The 21,320-nt window shown below is 39.5% G+C and overlaps 1 protein-coding gene across 23 annotated transcripts in view; it reads right to left on the bottom strand.

Moving 5' to 3' along the window:
- LOC125767474 (uncharacterized) overlaps positions 1–21,320 on the bottom strand; it is a 90,629-nt gene that overhangs the window by 13,974 nt on the left and 55,335 nt on the right. For 15 of the 23 annotated variants that reach the window (XM_049434084.1, XM_049434261.1, XM_049434121.1 and 12 more), the window contains 4 exons: positions 11,508–11,646; positions 6,658–6,816; positions 2,501–2,562; positions 250–1,219 (listed from right to left, as the gene is read on the bottom strand). In XM_049434084.1, the coding sequence (XP_049290041.1) occupies positions 250–1,219; positions 2,501–2,562; positions 6,658–6,816; positions 11,508–11,646 (1,330 nt within the window). Of the gene's footprint in view, positions 1–249; positions 1,220–2,500; positions 2,563–6,657; positions 6,817–11,507; positions 11,647–18,725; positions 18,829–21,320 lie in introns of all 23 variants that reach the window. The other 8 variants (XM_049434140.1, XM_049434272.1, XM_049434147.1 and 5 more) reach the window with 6 other exon arrangements.

Genomic DNA, 21,320 nt, shown 5'->3' with positions numbered 1-21,320 from the left:
TCTGAAAAGCTATTGGACGTTATCAAAAGTTATTGATCCTAACGCAGAATTACTCAATTAGCAAATTGGAGCTCAATCAAGTTTATCATTACTTGTGTCACAGTACACCATGAAATTCTCTTTCGACTGTACCCTGCGAAGGTGTACTAATAGATAACAAAACTAGAAACAATTTAAAAACTACTGAAGCTGCAAGAGGCCTCGTTGTAGTGCTAACATCCTTCAGTGCGTTCCCACAACAATACTTACCCATGAGAGGATTCGCTACAGGCGGCTGAACTATCTACCCTATAGTGCCGGTCGGCCTCAGTCTCGGACATGCGTATATCTTCGGAACCGCTCGGGCTCATGTGCCGTGACGAATGGTGCTCGAGCTGGCGTATCAGATCCTCCAGGTTGCGGATACGCAGCGGCCCAACCGACGGTGTATCGTCTTCATCTCCGAGCAGGCCCTGTTGAACCTGATGCTGTTGCTGTTGTTGCTGCTGCTGTTGCTGCTGCTGCTGGCGGTGATGATGGAGCAGCGTTGCCGTCTGTCCGGCATCGCTCAGCACGTGTGGTTGCGGTTCGCACACATTCTCCCGGCTGCCTGTGCGCGAGCTAACGCTCCGCTTGTACTCGCGATCCTGCGGATGTACGCTGGCGGCACTGATCTGCGAACCGGTCACGCACTCGGCTAGGGTCTTCCGCAGCAGCTCCTCGCTAATGCTGCCGGACGGTGTGTTGGCGCTGCTGCGCTGCGCCTGTGCGGCCGAACGTAGCGCTTCGAGGATGTCCTCATGGTAGCCGTTCAGGCTCTTCATCGTCCGCTCGACGTCCGAGACGGTGCCGAGCACGCCACCGACACCGGCCCCGAGACCCCCGCCGCCAATGATGCCCCCACCGCCGCCGACAGCGCCGCCAAGGACGCCCCCGATGACGCCGGGACCGCCCAAACCACCGACACCGCCAACACCGCCGCCCACGCCACCGCCGACGCCCACGCCGCCGCCTCCGACGACCACCTGGCCACCTGATGAAGGAATAGTGGATTCTTGCTGAGCAATCAATTCGAGATTATCGGACTGCGCGTCATCGTTCGCCGCGTGCCACTTGTCTTTGGTCCCGTCGCCCAGCACCAGCCCGAGACCGTGCTTCTTCAGGATGCCCTTCTCCGGCATCTGCTTGTTTAACAGACTGTTTGGTGGCAGATCGATGAACGAGACCGTCTCTTCCTCGCCTGCCACGAACATGTGCCATCACCAGTGCCACCGCATCCGTAGTAGCCGATGGGGGAGTATGTTTTGTGTGTATGTGTTTATGTGTGTGTTAGTGTATCGAGTTTAGAGTGTGTATGTGTGTGTATGTGTGTGTTAATCGATTGTACAAGTCGAATTGTACGATTGATTTTTTTTTTCAAAACAGAAGATGGAGTAGATCGTTTGGTTCGATCACAGTACGAACACGTCGCGGTTCGCGTTCAACGCACGCAGTGCACACACGGACACAAAATGGCACCACAGGTTTATAGCAAGTATTACAACAAAAATGTTTCCCGTATTGTTGTGTAGTGTGGCAAGTAGTTTGTAGCCCCCCGTGACCAATTTGCACCAATTGGTGCGAAACGGCACAAGGATTATGTGATGGTGTTTTGTTTTAGGGATGTGGTGAAGGTAGAAGGAGACAGTGGCGCATTTTCGTGGGGAGCGCGGCCGGGATGAGCGGTGTAGTTGTTTGATATTATTTTTATAAATTATTTTCATGTTATTGCATATTGATTTGGTTTTGTTTTGTTTTTTTTTTGTTTGTTTGTCGATTAACCGGTACGAAACAGAGAAGGTAGATGAAGAGGGTTGGGTGAGGGGCAACCGACGACCAAGTGAAAGTGAGGCGGACCACCCCGAAAGCGCGTATGGTTCAGTATATTCGGAAGCAAGAAAGAAAGAAAGAAGACACCGGGCATGGCGATACGAGTTTCAGAACATGTCGTAGATGAGCTTCAAGTAGGCTGAGTGAATGTGGGATGAGCTGCGATACAGGTGATCATGAGTATTGATGTGAGTGAGGTTGTGAATATGAGTGTGTTTAATGGATATTTTTGTCCTAGCTATATGTCTGTAATCCTTAAATTTTGGATGGTATTTATTTAATGACACAAGAAAATTAAATATAGATTTGTTACAGCAATCTTTTCTTACGATATTAACCAAATCTTCCAGAGCCAAAAACAAAAAAAAAATACGATTGAATTATCTAATATAGTTATGGTTACACAATATATTATTGTTTTAAATGTATCTATGCAAATGAAAAACTGTTTGGTAGAAAATAAAGGAAGAACAATAATTCCCTACCAACTGATAATAGTTTTAAAGCCCTGTTATGTTAGCCAGTACTGGTGAAATTGTTCAGGCTCGGATTTGCTGTGCAGTGGGGTTTTTCTTTCTTTTCGTTCTTATGCTACTGTCAAAAATATGGCAGGGTTTTGATATTTCGTTATTGTATAGTTTATAAAACTTACCGGAATGTGTTGGATCGTCTTCACTGACAGAACCGGTCATCCTGCGTATAGCTTTGTGGTCTCTGCAATTCCGTTTTTAAGTTCAGGATTCCGTTATGAGCCGGGGCAGCATTTGTCGCAGCATCGTACCAGGCGTTTAGTCGATCGCCGTCAGTTGCAGTGAGAGAAAATGTAGAAAAAAGAAGAAGAAGAACAGAAAACAAAACAAAAACGTAAAAGGAAACAATAATAACAAAAAAAAACAGCAGGTAACATAAACAGGAAAAAGTTATCAAAATGAAAAAAAAAATCAAAGGTCAATTGAAAAGCGAAAGTTTTCGTTCAAATAACATAAAGTTTGGTGAAAAGAATTGAAGAAAAACGAAGAAAATAATACAAGATCACAAGTGAACATGATGGAAGAGAAAGAGAAAGGAAGAAAGAAGAGAAAACGAGAAAAGAAAAGAAGAGCGATGGGAAGAGCAGAACGAAATCGGTATTAGTTCTATCCTATGCAGTGTTATTATTTTAAGACATTACGTTCTACAATAATGGGGAAAGTAGGGAAAGAAATAGGGCACTTTAAATAGGGTGCTTTTTAAAATTATTTGGAATGCTTCAGATGGAGATTTGTGTTGCATATGAATAAAGATCATTATGTGCTAGAGAAAGACAGAGAGAAAGAGAGAAATAGTGAAAGTAACATAGAAAGATAGTGAAAAATAGAAGGATAAACAGAACTGAGGCTGGAAGGAGCTAAACTCGGAATGTTCGTACCATACCCGATGGTACACACATCTCAAAGAAGAACACGGGGGTTGCACGAAACAATAAGTATCCTAAGCAATCGAACGCAAAATTGCAAAAAACAAATCTTACTCAAACAGGAAACCGAAACGTTCGCAAAAAGGTAAAACGCTAGTAAGATTGCAATATCGAACTCGTAATCTCTAGTATAAATTGAAAAGGAAAGTAAAACAAAAAACCAAAATCCCAAAAACAAAACCGTAACGGGAAGGAGTTTGGAAACAAGTCATATGCAGCGTTCAAACGAAACGGTGTAGCATATGCTGACGAACAAAGAAACTAAAATCGAAATGAAACTAACAATACAGGCAAAACGCACATTCACATTCTTTTGGTCGTGCTTATTCGTGCACATCAAACGGGTGTTTCGTTAAATCAATCGCTACAATGGTTTTTATTTGTTGTTGATCTCTAGTCTATCGGGTCTTGCGAGTAAACGGTAGAAGCTGCAACGCAATAAAATGCCATTCTCGTTTAATTGGGAGGCAAGGATGCGTTTCGTATAACAAAATCATTCCAAAAAAGCAAAGCTTGACATGATGCGAGCACACTCTGCTACATTTCTGGTGTGTATTATAATGTTCCATTCGTTCATTCGCTGTACATACCATGCATCAAAGCGTAAATAATCTAAAACAATCATTCACTTCGTTAAAAACCAATCACTAAAACTAAAACAGCAAAAAAGTATGTAAATGAACTATGAAAATATAAGTATACGGTCTGTCCTTAAAGTAACCAACGAAAGAAATATATAAATGTATAAGTGTAAAAGTATAATTTGGCAAATAAGCAAGAGTATATAAAAATGGCAAAATAAAACTAAATATACAAAACAAAACAAAATAATGAAAAAATAACTGTTACCATAAAATGAGTTAAATAAGTTTTGCAAAAGAAAACAACAAAAGGAAAATGTAGAAGGCTTATATGTACATATTACCAAGGCATATATGTACATATAATGGAAAAAATTGACATATTTTATAAAAAGCATTAAACAATCAATAAAATGAAAAAGTGACCACCTTACTTAAAATGCATTAAATTCTAGTAAAGATTAACCTAAAGAGTAAAACACTATTCTTCGTTATATGAACATTCTTCAAAAGTAATAACTGGAATGGATGCTTTCAACTAAAGAAAATTCCCTACAAGAAAACAAAACAAGCGAAAACAACGTGCGCAATGTTTGGAACAGTTCACTAATCGAGTGAAAAATCGAACAAGAAACAAATTCAGCCAAAGTCGAAAAACAAACTGCTCGTACAAAATGCAATATGCACAACATACACACACGCACACACAAGATCGTGGGAGAAATAAAAATGTGTAACGCTCGCCGTTTTTTTCTTTACGTATAATTTTAGTTAATAATCAGTATAACAAACAGCATAATACAGCATCAAACAGGAGTGTCATGGGTGTTTTACGGGCCGTCAAAAAGAAAACAACACAAAAACCGAAAAGAGACGAAAAGAAATGAAACGAAATTAGCAGCTATTTAAAACGAAATGGTCTACAAATGCGGAAATGTGGCGATTCCGGTGCCATTTTGTATTTTTCAAAAGCACTCCTGGCGAGTTTAGTGGACGAAATGTTTCCCAGTTCAGTTCGTTTGTGGTGAATGAAGTAGTACGGTCAACATTTCTGTTTCAATGTGCGTGTGTTCCGATTCGTTTCATAATTCCTGCATTAACGTGAAGGCGTTTGTATTGGGTTTCATCTACATGAACTATTTTGTTTTGTTAGTATAGACTGATGAATAAGCATTGGAAATATGACAAGCTATTTCGGCGGGCAAGGACGGTACAGGTGACAACTTTTTTTAGTTGGACGCTTGGAACGCTTAAAACCCATTTCAAGCACTGTTATACCATGCAAAGTATTTTACGCTATAAAACTGTTATACGGAGAAGAGGCAAAATTAGTACACAATCTACTCATACTTCTCGTGAGTGCAGCGCAGAGGCCACCCAATTGTAGCCACAAACTTATCGAGCGAATTTTTGCACATCTCTTACAGCTGCTGCCAGGATTATCATGGCACATTGCAAGCCACACAACGCAACCCAGCACACCAGCGAAAGTGGCGTCCCGGGCCGTATACGCGTGCGGTTGACGTTGCAATGAAGCAGTATCACGCTGACACGGGTAAGTGGTGAAGTATAATAAGGACCCAAGAATGCAACGTATAATCAAAAGGTAAACTATAACAGAGCAGTGTGCAAAACGACGGCAAGGGTGAGAAGGGAACAGCAGCAACTTGCACACCGGTATATGCGAATTCGCCTCCATTTTCTATTTTTTTAAGCTCAAGCAGCCACAACACCCACACATACACATACACACGAACAGAACGGTAAGAATGAAACTGAGAGTGAGCGCAACTTTCTTTGTCTCGGTACAAGTGATTTTGTGTTTTAGCTGGCTGATTTTTTTGTTGCAAATGTTAATCTTCATTTCGTTCCAAAGGACTTCTCTTCACACTCTGCAATCTGCGAACAGCACAGTGCAACAACAGTATCGATCAAAACAAGTGCAACTCGTAAGATTTGTGAAGCAAACTTTGATGAATTTTGTGGATTCGTCGCATATTTCAATTCGTATACAGTGGAACCCTGATTATCCGTACTAATCGAGATACCACCCTTGCCGAACAAGCGAATAACGAGGATAGTAGTAGTAGTTTTGTCTGATACTGTATGTTCTTTAATATGGTTTGTAGTTTTCCCTTTCATCTCTCCACTTCTCCCTCCTTCCTTGTTAAAATAGGAAATCTTCTCCACACTTTTAGTGATGCACAAAACAAAGGGGTGTAAGAGTCGTTCTTTTTGTATAGTATCTGGGCTCATGTCCTTGATTGATTGAAAAGCAGGAAAGTGGTTAGCTGCAAGTGGGTTTTTAGAACAAACATCTGAGCAGGAAGGAACAGACCCCATTGCACCGACTCAAACACACATAGACACACACTCACACACACATATATACATATATACATACAGACATACAGACATACATACATACAACAACAAAACATGTACGCAGCGCAAGTGTACTTGTGCTTGTGGTGAAGGAGTGCAGCAAGAACGAGTATGCATTGAGGCACAACTGTTATACGACAAAAGGGAGTTATAATAGCCACAGCGCACACGGGACTAGTACGAAATCGAATTCCTTTTCTGGTGTTCTGGATACATGAGGTAACGTTGAAGGATCCAACCCAAGGAGTTCGCTTTTTTTCCGATGACCCGAAAGCCCCAAAACATCCCGAAGAAACACAATTAGCCTTGTCCAAAAAAAAACCGAAACAAAAAAAAAAGTATCCCCATACACCGCGTACACCGGGGCACCCTTTCGTACACACTTACCTGAACTGGGTGGTTTGATTGCCGAACATCATCTTGTTCGAGCCCTCCAGCGATACGTCGTCCTGCGAGTGATGGTTTGCCGTCGTGGCACCCCCAACGTACTTCGCCATCGGTTTCTTCACGTACGGTGGGTCATACTTAAGGCGCGTCGTTTTCTTTCTGCGCTCGACGTGTGTGTATAAAATGGGGAATTTGTTGTTGTTGTTGTTGTGGTTTTTTTTTTAGGGTTTGGGGGTGGTTGGGAGGTTTGCAAGGGATGTTGAGGTTTTCAATTTTGTTGCAAATTTGCAATATTCACAGATGGAACAGACCGATCGGAATGGTAGTTTTTTTGGTTGAAGGGACGAGGGGAATTGATCAGAAAGCGCAGCCAGGGTTTGGTTTCGATCGTTATGTGCGAAACCGGACATATTCGTTCGGACAATGGATGATACGATGATGGTTTTACGATGAGTTTCAATGTGTTGATGGTGTCGATAGACGAAAACGAATATGAATTAACAATTGTGTACGTGTGTTTTGTTTTTTGGGGGTTAGAACCATCGAAACAGTAGTAAGAATAGTAGTAGTAGTAGTAGCATTAGCAGCAGTAGTTGTTGTTGTAGTAGTAGTAGTATTATTAGTGTGAAGTTGACAGAAAACGTATAGAGCAATCAAAATGTTTTCGAATTTATTTTTTGATGTTTTTTTGTTTTTCAAAATTTGTATATTGCGTTATTAACATTAAAATGGTTTTGTTTGCAAACATGTCCAGTGTGTATGTGTGTGTGGGTTTTGTGTTGAAATTATGTGTGTGTTATTGTTATTTTACACACAAAACGAAAACAAAGAGGAAAAAGTGTATTGTATCGTTTGTTTCCATTGTGCAGGTAACAGTTTTGCGTTTCATTCCCAAATGATTCCACGCATTCCAACACATATAAGCCGAAGATGGTGGAGCGAGGTCGGGTAATAATACGCGCGCCCCCCACCCAGCAGTTGAACACGACAATACGGAATGATATGTGGGTGCGTGTACGCAAAATAGAGCAAGGTAGATGAGAATAGAGAGAGAGAGAGAGAAAGGGAGAGGTTTTGTGAGAAAAGAGAAGAAGCACAAAATCACAGATCAGTTTGGCACTTGTCACTGGTTTGACAGTAAACGAATTTGCGAGTGTTTTATTATTAAATCTAATGAAGTTATGAATAAGGGATATATTTTAACAAGTTCAAATTTCAAATAGGGTAAAGTGAGGGAAAAAACTCGGGAACGATACTAAGAGAAAGCAAGGAATGGAGGGGGTGGTTTGGGAAGGGCGGTAGGGGGTGAAAATGGTTTGGCGCTTTGCATATATTAAGTGATAAATAGTAGTAAGGGTAGTTAAAGTTAATTAAAGCACGTTACGTGAATGAATAGTGGGTTGATGAAAGGTAAGTAATTATGCAGGACACATAGAAATGGACAAACATCGTCTAGATACTTGTTGATGAGTAAATAGTGAACAAAAATACGAAAACGGAACATAATTAACATAATAGCAGAGCTGTTTATACGATATGGCAAACAGTGATGAATGGAGAAAAAAAAAATTAACAAAAACACAGTAGTGAATGTGATTTAGATGGAGCAAGGTGAAAAGTTTTCTAGTTTTATGGTAAGACAAACGAGCCAACTTGACTGTTGAGGTATTGTTTTCAGTTTATTTTGGTTCTTCTTTTGCTAAATGAAAAGTTTCCACGTTTTGTTTGCTTTTGGATTTTTTTTCTGTTATTAAACATGGTACTTCATCTTTGCGAAACCATTTAAATGAAATGATAGGATGAAACAAAAATGGCAAAAAACTGGCAGTTAACCCAAATCGCCACTAGCGAAAGGGTATGAGTAAGGCACTTTTGGCTTGCCTAAGGTTGTTACTCGCATCTAGGCGAAAAGAATGATATGTGCGATGGTTTATTTTCTATCTTTGTAGTATCGACTGAATGGATGCTTTTGGATGAATTGTATGAGCGATTTCCAATGAAGCCTTCAACATTCTTATCTGTTTTTGGTAGTGCAAATAAGTTGAATCGGAAAACAGTTTCATTTGCGCCATTCGTAAGTTCACTTGAAATAATTCTATTAAAACAAAAAAAAGAGAAAAAAAAACCAAAAAAAAAACAAACAAACAAATCGTTCGCAAAGTATAGAAGATCAAAGATTAGGAAATAGCAAAAATCACATGCGCTTACTTGATTGCTAAACCACTCTCTCTTTCTCTCTCTCTCTCACACACACACTCACATACGCACTCACACACACACATCTAGAAAGCCAGACAACCCTGCGTGCAGCATCAAATACTAGTAGTTTGCATGCAAAATTTGAACACACTCTTGAAATAGAAAGTTTAAACTAAAGATTACTAAGTAATTTCGTAACATACATGCAATTTCTATAGTTGCTAAACAAAACCGAATTTGAACAAGTTTTATACACAGGAGCGTATAAACATTGTGACGGAAGGTTATGAATACCGGTAAAGATATGGCTAAGAGAGATGGAAAGCAAACGTGTTAAAACAATGTCACTCTTATTATTGAGCGCGAGGCCGAAGACAGAAGTTTTAAAAAAACGGCGAGCGAGGTAAAGGGATGCACTCTAGAAAAACGGCTCGAATGCTGGATAAGTGTGTTAAAAAAGAAAGTCTGGTGAAACCAAAAAAAAAAAACAAACGTCAGCAATGGCAAACCGTTCTCATAAAAACAAACCCCAAACTGCATGCGCGTGTATGGGTGTGGTGGTTTTGCTGGTGAGCCCCGACAGCAAGTGCAAAATGGCTCAAATTGCTGGAAAGCTTGATTGGGCTTGGGAAGCACAATACGCTGCAAACACACCCAGGTGCGTTCGGAATTGTTCTTCATCTGTCAAATTGCTTCCAATTGAATGGCAAACGCCCGGCAACAAGTCATGGGCAAGTCATAAGATGTCGGTAAGCGATAAGGATAGATTGCAGTTTTGCGGTATTTGTTAATGTCGTTCGTCGGAAAGATGCTGGGATATGTTTTTCCTGTCCGTCGTTTTAGGTCCACGAATCAGGGAGCATGCGACAGAAAGCCAAACATTTCTCGGTCGATTATAATTCAATTTGCTTCGAGTTCAGGGAAACGATTATGTACGCATCTTTTGATCCCCATTGTCCAACCGGTGCCTAATGCAGTGAAACGTTTAACGTTGGAAGTAATAAATTAGCAAACAATTAATATTGTGCACTCTGATTAAATGTGGTCTGGTTAATTTTACAATTTTACTTATTATTAATTTCTATGAAATAGTTTGTTATTTGTTACAGGAACTTTCTGCAACTAATTGATATGTCGCACGCTCAGCAGATTCAAGCTAAAAAGGTAGCGATAACAAAAATAAGAACAATTGTGATATGCCTGAATCAGAACTAAAATATAATATTTGATAGTTTTTCCCCAATTGATTTGATATAAAAAACTGGAATGTTAGAAGCTAGAAGAACTGTTGATATAAATTGAGGAAGCACCATCTATCGAGTAAATGTTGTACTCATAGACGAAGATGGTAAAGTTGAACTTAAGGGTAAGGTTTTCCATAATACCTACTAGTGCCAACGATTATTAAAAGCAACATTTGTGCTCTTTTAATTGACTTTTTTATTTAAGATACATATTTATTCATTACCTTCATTTAAAATGGATATGGATATCCATAATAGGATCTAAATATATTTGAAAGCAGCACTTTGGTGCAGATTGTGTCGAAAAGTTTAATACCATCCTTACCACCTTAAGTAAAAAAAGCCCAAGCTAAGAAAAAAAAAACAGTTCATAAGCTAAGTTTATAACAATGGTAACGTAAAGCAGTAATGTCCAATGTTAGCCGTCAGTGGGAAGAAAAATTCCTGCGGGAGCTGTTTCATTTTTTCACTAGGAATTGTTTGCCATGAAGGGAAAGAAGTTGCAAAACCGTATGACATTACATCTCTAGGTTCCGTCTGGTTTGGAGTTGGGTCGATTGTTTGAGCGAAACATACAAACAGCGTGTGTTAGTGTAGTGAAAGCGGAAGAAGCAAAGCAGGAGGTAGGATGATGTTTGTTTAGAGTTTAAGTAGTTGATAAGTTTAGAAAGTAAAACGAAATTCACTAAGAGAGCCGTTGGCTCGTATCATGCAAACTAGGGATACTTTTTGTAACTTTAATAGTTTCCGCACGGCTCGGTTGATTATGAAGTAGCAGCTGTTAGCATTGAGATAACTTCTCATGGCCACAGTACAGTCGGTAGAATTGTGTTTTATTATTATTATTATTGTTATTATTGTTATTATTATTTGTATGTAGGTACAAGCTAATGAAAAGAACAGGTTCAAGAGTGGTAATGCTTTTTTTTGGTATGAGTGATTTTGAAGATAGAGATTGTTCATATTTTTGGTTTTGTTGTTGTTGTTTATTTTCTTTATATATTGGATTTGAGTAGTGTTTGTTTCTTTAGCAACAGTTACAGTAAAGATAGTCAAGAAGAGTAGTGGCGGCAATAGTAGTAATGGCGGTAATAGTAGTAGTAGTAGTAGTAGTAGTAGTATTTGAAATGTGGTTAGAATTTAAAGTTATTGAAAATGGAAACAGTTTGATTCATTAGGAGGCAGGAGGCAAAGAGTAATACTGATAGTGGTAGAAGTAAGAGTTGGCAACAGTAGAGTAAAGGTAGTAGTTAGTAGTAGTATTTTGTATTAGTGTGTGTATATTTTTTTTTGATAAATTTTGTAGAGGTAGTAGTAGCAGCAGTAGATTATACTAGTAGTATAGCAATATTTGGTTTCGTGATAGAAATGAAAACGAATCAACAAAAACGGAAAAAAGTCACTAACCTTAGGCACAAGGAGAAGTTATTATGTACTACAACTGACCTGTAGCACAAAGCCATCAGAGCAAACGTTATAAAAACACCCCCAACAACCGACATTAAAACACCGACTAGAAACACTGTGTTTGAGCCGTGGTAGTTGGCTGTTGGCAGTGCCGAAGATCCAGTTATGTATCGAGTCAGGTGCGTTGTTGTTGGTGGTCAGTAGCAATGGTTTCGGCAGTAAGGGCAGATACCGTAGACCACCACCCAAACGGGGTTGCGTTGCGTTGAGCGATATATACATAGATTTATATTTGTTTTCCCCGTTGCGTGTGTGTTTGCGTAGTATGCGGAGTATGAATTTCGTGTTGGTTGTATTTTGTTGTTGTTCATATTAGATGTGTCGATGGAAAGTATTGCGATCGCGGACGCATCAGTATCAGCGGTAGTAAAGATTGTTACACACGCACAACGTATATACACAAACGCGCATAGACGCGCGCACACACACACACATATATATGTATCAAGAATGAAAGTAAGATGGCGAGATGTATAAACGCACACAAGCAGTGTAGTGGTTAGGAAGATGTCATGTAGATGATACATTTTGTATATACATTACAAATAGCGGCGGGGCCCACACAAACATACACGCACATTTGGCATATTGAGATGTATTTTTGTTTATGGTTTTGTTCAATTCAAGTGTTTGTTAACGCGCCAGCCAAAGGCAATATCCGGTGACAGATGGCATTCGGTTCGGGACCAGTGTCCAACAAATGACAGCCGTATAACAGTTGTATAACAGCCGTATAGGAAATTTGAACAGCATTTTCGTCGTGTGATTTTGTATCCCCCGATGGTATTGCGTGGTAGCGTGGATCACACGGAAACGGAGTGTTTCCGATTTTGTTTTGGTTTGTATCATTATTTTGTTTTCGTATTTGTATACAACATTTCACATAGTAATACATGCGTGTATGTGTGCGTATGTGTGTTTACGTGTGTACAATCATACAGTTTTTTGTTTAGTTTTCGTGTTGGTATTTTGTTTGGTTCATTTCGAGACAAAGAAAGAAAAGAAGAGAGAAGAGAACAGTTTTAGTAATGCTCATATCTAGTTTTTGCTAATTTTGGGTGGGATATTTGTTTATTGTTCATACACTAAAGTAAAATCGAACAACTAAAGAATGGTAAGCAAATGACGCTACGCAAACACCGCAAATGTGTCATAGTACGGGTAGAAATGGTGTTGATTTTTCGGTGTTTTGATTTACACTGCTGAATGGAGTACTAACTAGACACAATTTGGGACACAATTCCTTTGCTAGTGATACTGTCTAGATGTGAGTTGTTAGCGAGGTTGATGGTGTAACCCTGCACGAACGAAGGAAGGAAAGTGTAGAGGACGCTGCTACTAGTTTCACTCTGTCGCGAATACTACATAGGCAATATCCAGCGTATCGGTTACTAACACAAACAGAACCAACAAACAGACGTATCTTGTAGTGTGGTGAAGGTGCTGCAAGATAGTGGATACTTTTCGTTTCCACGCTTGATTTCGAACAGTTTGCTTTAGAAGTCTCTGAAGTAAACAATAATGTATCAATATTTAGAATACATCGTACAGATAGTCAACAATAAGAGGAAACATTGTGACACTGGTAGTGTATATGGGGGTGTCTTTAGTCGTTGTCACGAAAGACAAATCAAAACCATGTAAACAGGTATGTTACCCCCAGGTTTGATACTCCAGTCGGAGAGCTCAACACGAGTATATCGCTCTGCTGTGTTAGGAACAAGGTATGTTGAAGAATTCCCGTATTTGACTCTTGTTTTTGCTACGATTTGGTGTGGTAGTAGAGATGATATATAACTTTAATTGCTGCTTAAAATGTATTTTTGTTGCGAAAACTAACGTTATGCTGAATTCGGTGGTTCCGTGTTCGTGCGAGAAATATTGTGTTGTTTTCCGTTCCGTTTATGACAATGGTAATCTTCAGTATTGGGGGTATTTATCCGACGCCAAAATAAACAAGACTAAGATTTAAAAAAAAACAAGAGCATACAAATATAATGAACTTATGCGTGCCTGTCTGTTCGCGCGTTCGAAATTGTTTAACTACTACCAGTCTACTATGTACAGCCCAACGTCCAAACTGTTATACTGACGACAGTCGTGGGAGATTCTTGGCGATATGAAATAGGAGTTACACAACGGTTGTTTACCAAAAAATGTGAACGCCCTAGGCTTGGCAAAAAAAAACAAATTCTTTAATATAATAACCACAACAAAGAGCGGGGTACTGAAATGTGAAAGTGGAGATGCAAGAATTATTTCCGATGATGTTTGCAACAGATCAATGTTTACCAAGCGCTTAGATATTCCCACAGCTATCTCCAGATGTGCCTTAAGCAATTAAAGCACTTGCAAGAATTTCTAATATCCAGCTGGTTGTGTTGCAAATGGTTTGCCTGGAGCATCCAAGAGCACCTGCGATATTGTGATGTATTGGTCGTCACTGAAAAAGACCTTGATTCTTGTAGCGACTGATGTATCGTCCAGCTCGGTAGTTTGAGCAAAAAAAGGAATCAATCACGTATGGTGCTGCACTAGCTTTTAGCAGTTTCCATCTAATGACATTGATGTATATGCGAAAACGGTATATCCGTACTGGGAACACTGTTCGACATGTTCGCTATCGAACGTGTCCCTGTGTCTTGAACGTACAACAAACGGTAGCTGGTTCCTCTGATCAGAGTTTACGCAGACAAAAAAACATATGAAAAATCAAAGCCAAAAAAAAAAGCCTGCCACAAGCACACATCCTTTCTTCCCCCCCAACACGAGTGGGAAGCAAAATTCAGCAAAAATATACATCACCATCAAATAGACGATTTCGGACTACTCATCTACCCAGCCGTTGTTGGGCTGGATGGTTGCCCCAGCGATAGTGAACCGTACGTTAACGCCGGTACGCCCGGTGGGCATGACTTTTTTTTAACGTCCAGTACCATGATTGAAAGCTGGTTGTTGACATCACAGGATTTCGCTGTACCCTGCCGTTTGTTGCAAATGGCTAGAAAGGTACAGTGCCGATATCGAACAAAAATTCACTGTCCGAAGGTCAGCCCCGGAAAATGATGTGCGAGCGAGACAAGGCAAGTAGATTGGTAAGAGAGTTAAAGCGAGAGGTAAAAATAACTATCTAGCACCCAAGCGACATCTAGCGAGCGATGGAAATGGATAGGTTACGATTTTGTTTTTTTTCCTTTACCCAGTTCGATCAACATTTGAGTGCATAACAAATGGAAGATGCATTTTGGTGGCTGGGTTTGGCAAAAAAAAAGAATAGAAGTGAGGAGGGGCCTGTAGAATGGTGGTTGATGATGAACGGCACGAAACACATTCATTAGGATGCTTTCAGTTTACTGCATAAGGGAAGCCGTATCAAACACACTGTATTTGATCCCTTTCCCTTATTGCTATCCGCGAGTTGGTTTTTTGCTGTTGTTGTAAAGCATGATAATGATATACAAGACTCATTAAAAAAAATAATTGATGCCATCGAATCGCGAAAGGTCAGTTTCCAGGAACAGGAAATTAAATTTCGAAATCTTGCTAAAAGACAGATTTAATTTAGCGTCGCAAAATGTTAAACCGATCAGGGTGTGTGTGTGAGAGAGAGAGATAGAGAAGAGAATGTGGGAAGAGGGAGAGGGTGTAAATTACTCAGTCCACCTCCTCCTCACACTCTTGTCATTTCTCTGACGCTGTTTTGTTGGTTGGGTTGGAGATGAAAGCAATCATGCAAACATCATTTGCACATACAGTTGATTATATTTTTTTCCACAAAAATTTATATTATGTGCCTTTCGTTTCGGTAACATGACACGAAATGCACCAAAAACGCGAGACTTTCATATTTGTTAATTAGTATTTTTCCGTATCATTATGGAATTTGATGAAAAGCTCCGGGACAACGTAATGTCACGCGAATGAACACCAAACAATCTGCGGCATGGTTTTGTTGTTGTTGTCCAAAACGTTTGCCCTAATTTCTCAATGAGGTGTTATAAATAGGATTGTGAAGAAACAACGAAATTATGAAACACACAGCTCTCTCCGCCCCTCCCTCTCCCCCTGAATAGTGCATACGCCTTTCAGCTTGAACACTATTATAGAAAGTACGGAAACTTAAGATAAATAGAAGTTTATGCGCTGTAGTTGTGGGAAGAAACGGAATAGTTGTGGATATAAAACGTAAACAAACCGATATTTGCTAACGATAAGGGTTTGGAACATATTCAGCATCCGTACAGTAAGAGAGTTTGATAATTTTCTCATAAGGGAAAAACACAACACAACCGTGAGCTTATAAAGAGTAACAGGTGCAGAGAAGTGGAAACAGTAATGGGCGTGTGATCACCAATATGTACATAGACACAGGAGAGCCAGATCAGTTTTGACAAATAATCATATAATATCGTCACCGTGTATCGCTTCAGTAGGAACGCCATGTATAGTTAGATAGTAAAATAAAAAGTGAAAAGTAAATACAAAATATGCACGAGTCTCATCACTGCTGTATTAGCTGCTTCTGTTTCGAGATTTTTTTTCCTGGAGACTTGGAATATTTTAATTTATCTAGTTTTTTTTTGTTTTTACATCATATTCATAACGACACGGAAAACAAACGCATCTTAAGGTAATAAACAAAGAGTGGAACGGAAACGGAAGAGGAAGAGCGATAACAATGTGTGCAGAAGTGAGGATGAAGAGGCATCATCGTACAACAGATATGAAATACAAACAGCAGAAAAAAACGCTTGTAAAACGGAAACGGTAGAGAGAAAGAAGACAGTTATAAGAAAAAACGAGTGACATGGGTTTTGTTTTGTATTACATAAGATTGTTTTTTTTTTTGCAACGTACTTCCAATGCATTAACAATAGGCACAGCTTGACAGAATTACACGGCACACAACACATCAACACGTCATACGAAAGTAAACATATGCAAAATAAACGTAAATATCTATATACATATGTAGTATGTATATGCAATTACACTCGATACAAACAAGTAGTAAGAAAAACGGTGAGAAAGATGTGGCGGATGGTGAGGTGTATTTTGGTATGGATGGTTTGTTTTTTTGTTTTTAATTTCAAAATAAAATTATAATGGTAAAACATTGAAAACCAGTGTGAAATGAAGATAAGTTTAAAAAAAAGAATATATGAAAACATCGAAATCATACAAGAAACCAGATGAGAGTATGGAAAAAGAGAAACAGATACGCGAAAGTATAACAGTATATAACAGTAACAGAAACAAATAATAGTGACGGGAATGATAAAAGAAGTTAAGTAATGTTTTTTTTTTGTAAAACGATGTAACTCAGTAAAAACGAAAGACAATAACGAACTAGCTAAAAGGATATGTATATGTGTGCGAACATTGAGACATTGACAGAAACGTTACTATTGCAGAGTGGCTAAAATACGGTTGGTACAGATTAACAGATATGTGGACGGTTATGGGTAAAGTAAAGAAAAGAAAAGAGCGAGTGAAAAGGTACAGTTATAAAAGGGAAAACACAAAACAAACAAAAATGTATAGCCTAGTTGCAACGAGGCTGAACGTGGGTTTTTCGTATGCAATCAAAACACAAGCGTGTGGGTTAGCTTCAACATGTGGAGCAAAAATGTCCACTTCACCATCGCGACTGGTTTTCGCATTGTTCAAGAATATTTTAACAATTACAGTTACTATATGGATGAGAGATCAACTTATAAGTCGATGCTATAAATTGGTCAACAGAAATAAGATTTGTATTGATACAAAATTTCATCAAGATAAGACTTCTTTTTTTGTATTAGTAATTTGTTTATCGTTTATTTGTTCAACTCTACGATGTAAACAGAAATGTTTTGCAATAGTAAACATGACATTTAGAAGTTGTATCTGACACTGACAGAACCAGTCGTGCCAGACAGTAAAGCTACATTTATGTTAGTCAACTTAACTGAATTGATTAACTAGGCGGGATAACAAATTTCACTTGAAGCTGGTCAGTTTAGGTTCACCCATTTCTCACGATCGGCACTATTTCGTTCGCACTTCTTATTTGGCTTAACATTTTGCTCCATCCGTTCATCCAATTCCTTTTTAAGCATGAGCTTTTAAACCGCTATTCAGCTTGTTAGCCGTGCGCCTGCGTGCTTGAACCGCAGGCATATCGGGAGTGGGTTTAGGAGATCTGGAAGTGTTTGTTGAAAAAAAAAAAGAAGGAGAACAAAAACGGGAAAGGAGGAAAGAAAGTAAAGAATAATCAAAAAAACACACAAAAATAAAGGTTGAGCTTAACGGAAAATATTCTTTAAAAAGAAAACGATATGACTATGTTGCTGATGAATGGTGAACAGGCGAAAAACCGAAATGAATGTTCAGGTGATGTTCAGTATACGAGTACAGAAGATGAAGAAAAGAAAAATAAAAGCTGCAAGAGATCTGGACAGCTGTCAAAATGACGTGTCAGTTGCATTCACAAATTGATTTGCGAATAAATTATTCCTTCAATTGCAGTGCAAACAAATGTTCAGAATTGATTTGTTTGAGGTATTATGAATATTTTAAAAAAACACAATTGCATTGCAGTGCCTTCATTGAATATTGTTTAGTCTTGTTTACTAACATCTGTATACAATTGTTAGCATGATGCGTAGTACCAAAAGAAATCGACGTATAAACAGTAGAACGACAGTCCAATTAACTAAGACACATCCACTAAGTGTGGTGTAAACGTCAAACACTAGCTGTCTGCAAATTTTGACAGGTAGTGTTGTTGATTGCACCAAACAAAGCGCGCCGTGGTTCGAAGCTAACAAGACTAACATTCTGCTTACATGCTCGTATTTAGATGTACTAGACTCGTGCTAGTGTCGATTTGTCGACTAAAGCATTACAAAAATCATCACGGTAACACTGTGTGTCCTGGTTGTTGCTAGAAAGAGAACAAACACCCTCAAACACAGCGTAATACATTCGTTTATGCCGTGGCACATCATCGAGACAAAATTTTGAAGAGAGGTTTAAGTTGTTTATGGAGGAGTAAAAGGTTCTGTGTTGGTTTTTTTTTTGGTTTTCATTTTTTTTAAGGGGACAAGCACAGTTATAAGGAAGTTTTGAATGAGTGTGAATTTGACACAGACAAGTATATTTGGTTCATTTTACCTGTAGCAAACAGCCATTAACGCGAAACAAAGGAAGACACATTTGACGATTACCACTAACATGATTACCATTGCCAGGGTGCTCACTTTACCCTGGTCGTGATCTATGCGGCCCAAACCATAGTTTGTTTTTTTTGTAATACCATCGTTGTTTGGTTTATGTTGGGTTTCGTGTGTGTTTTTTTTTATATTATAATTTTTTGTATCGTTTTGGTTTTTGCACCATTTCCAAATCCAATTTCAAGCGACCACCACCAATTTCAGTGATGCGATACAGTTGTTTGTTTTCATTCGGTTTTGAATTGGATGTTAGGTTAGGTTTTGTTTGTTTTTTTTTTTTTAGTTTTGATTTGACGTATTGGCGTATATCGGTGCAGTGCAGTGAAGGAGTTATTGGAGTTCGCCGGAAAAAGTTTTTTGGGCGCGCACGTGCGGATGATGGACGTGCGGAGTTGGTGCGTGTGTGTATGGCGAAGCGAAACAGATATAATGGATGGTGCGTTTTGCGATGCAGCATCCAGATTCCGTTCCAGTTGCCAACCGGTGTTTGAAACAAAACGGCCAATTTTTCCGTACCGCGTTGGCGTTGGTTACACGTTGATACAATGGTGGGGAGAAACGACACAGGTTCGATTGTTATTCGCATTGCATTTTCGGCGACCGTACGCACAACATTGTGCATGGTATTGGAGGGATGGCAATGGTGATTGGTGTTGGTTTCGAATTGTGTTTTTTTGCATTGATCGATGTTGAAGGATTTGTTTGTTGGGTCGCACGTATTTCGAACGGGCGTAGTTTGGATGGTTTTGGTTTGATTTGGTGATTTGTAATTGTAATGATTTATTTTCGATTTTTTTTTGTTTTGTGAGCAGAGAATCGTAGTGGTATTTGTGCGTTGAAATGTCGGTAGGCAGAGAAGAAAGAAACAAGGAGAGAAACAATTTATAGCGGTAAAGATAAATAGGAACACGGGTGTATTGATCTGTACGAGCTGTAGCTGTTGCATTTCCAACGGGCAGTTACGAGCGTTTGACAGGTCTGTCAGTTTGAGTTTTTTAGTATATCGATGCATACGTGAAGCAGAACATCGACGACATGTCGGAGTGTATGTGAAAGCGAAACCGAAAGTGGAAAGGCTAACATCGGTCACACTGCAAAAAGCTGCATTTGACGATGCTTTCCACCACACACAACCTGGTACACAAGAGCGAATGGTGATGAATGCCGGACGAAACAAATGCGAGCTCAACCGAGATCAATATACTGCTGTTCTAATTGAATCGTTAAATGAGACACAACGTTAAAGTGGTGTATGTACGTGTTTGTGTGTTCGTGTTTCTGTATCCTATTAGCAAGAACAAGTTGACGATTACCATTGTCATAATTTGTTACCGGTTAAACTTTGTGCAGTGTTTTCTTGATGAGCTCGAGTTGCGACAGTTGCACAGCCATTTTAATTTGTAAACTAGTTTTTTGTTGTTGTTGTTTGTTTTGCTTTTGCCCACTATCTTGTTCATTTCTGAACCCGTTGTACACCAACGACTAGTACAAAATGGTACAAAATGGGGACACGTTTGGTGTATGCAAGCCGCAAGCTAATAAGCTACAATATACGAGCGGTCAGCTTGGTGATCACTATCAAGCACTGAACGTATCACCATAAACCAGATTTGTCTGATTTGGGCAACAAAACAAAAGGGTTTGTACGGGGCTGGTGCATAAGGAGGGGGGGTTTTGCATTAGGGGTGCGAAATAGATGCTATACACTGTTTGTTACGCGAACATTTCCAAGCTGATGCGTCCACTAAGGGTGATAGTGATGGACAGTGCTAAGCACTAATCCAACAAACGGCAAAAGAGGAGACGACCCCCGAAGAAGAGAAGAAGGGGTAGGGGGTAGGGGGGAAGAAGGGGTAGAGGTGTAGGAAACCGAGATGAGGTAGATGAGCGGGAAATTGTTCATCCTAATTGGCAGAGAGTTGCGCAAATACACACATACACACACACACACACAGTCACACCAGACAATTATTTCTGAGCTTTGTGCTACGACAAGATGGCCGTACTTTGGATCACAACCATTCACCTTCTTACTCTCGTTTCCTTCAAACCACCTCTTCCCCTTCCTTTCCTTCCCTTTCGTTTACGATGCCATTACAGAGGGTAATGCGTTGAAGGAGCCAAGGGATATCGGATACAATCTGGGTTGCAAACGTTCAAAGGGAGCGACGGCATAGTAGCGAATTCAAGGGGGAAGCGAACGGACTCATAGCTTTGACCATGTGCTGAGTACTAGGTCCGGCCTGCCGTAATTGACTAATTATTGGTACATGTTGAACGGATGACTAAATGTTGGTGTAACGGCCTTATCCTTGTTTCTACTGTGGATTGCTTGTACTTGTACACTGTTGTAATGTGTTATCACGAAAGTTAGTGGTCCTTATCCCTCATCCTTTCTATTAGCCTACTGGTTTACCTAAGCGAAATAATCGGTGGACGTATACAAATATACGGTGTATCGAAACTAAAGCATCAAATGTCATAAAACGAAACCATCGGACAAACAGAAACTGATCAAGTAGTAACACTACTCATT

Source organism: Anopheles funestus, chromosome X, assembly GCF_943734845.2.
Source record: "Anopheles funestus chromosome X, idAnoFuneDA-416_04, whole genome shotgun sequence".
Lineage (NCBI taxonomy): Eukaryota > Metazoa > Arthropoda > Insecta > Diptera > Culicidae > Anopheles > Anopheles funestus.
This window is presented reverse-complemented; position numbering and strand designations above follow the sequence as displayed.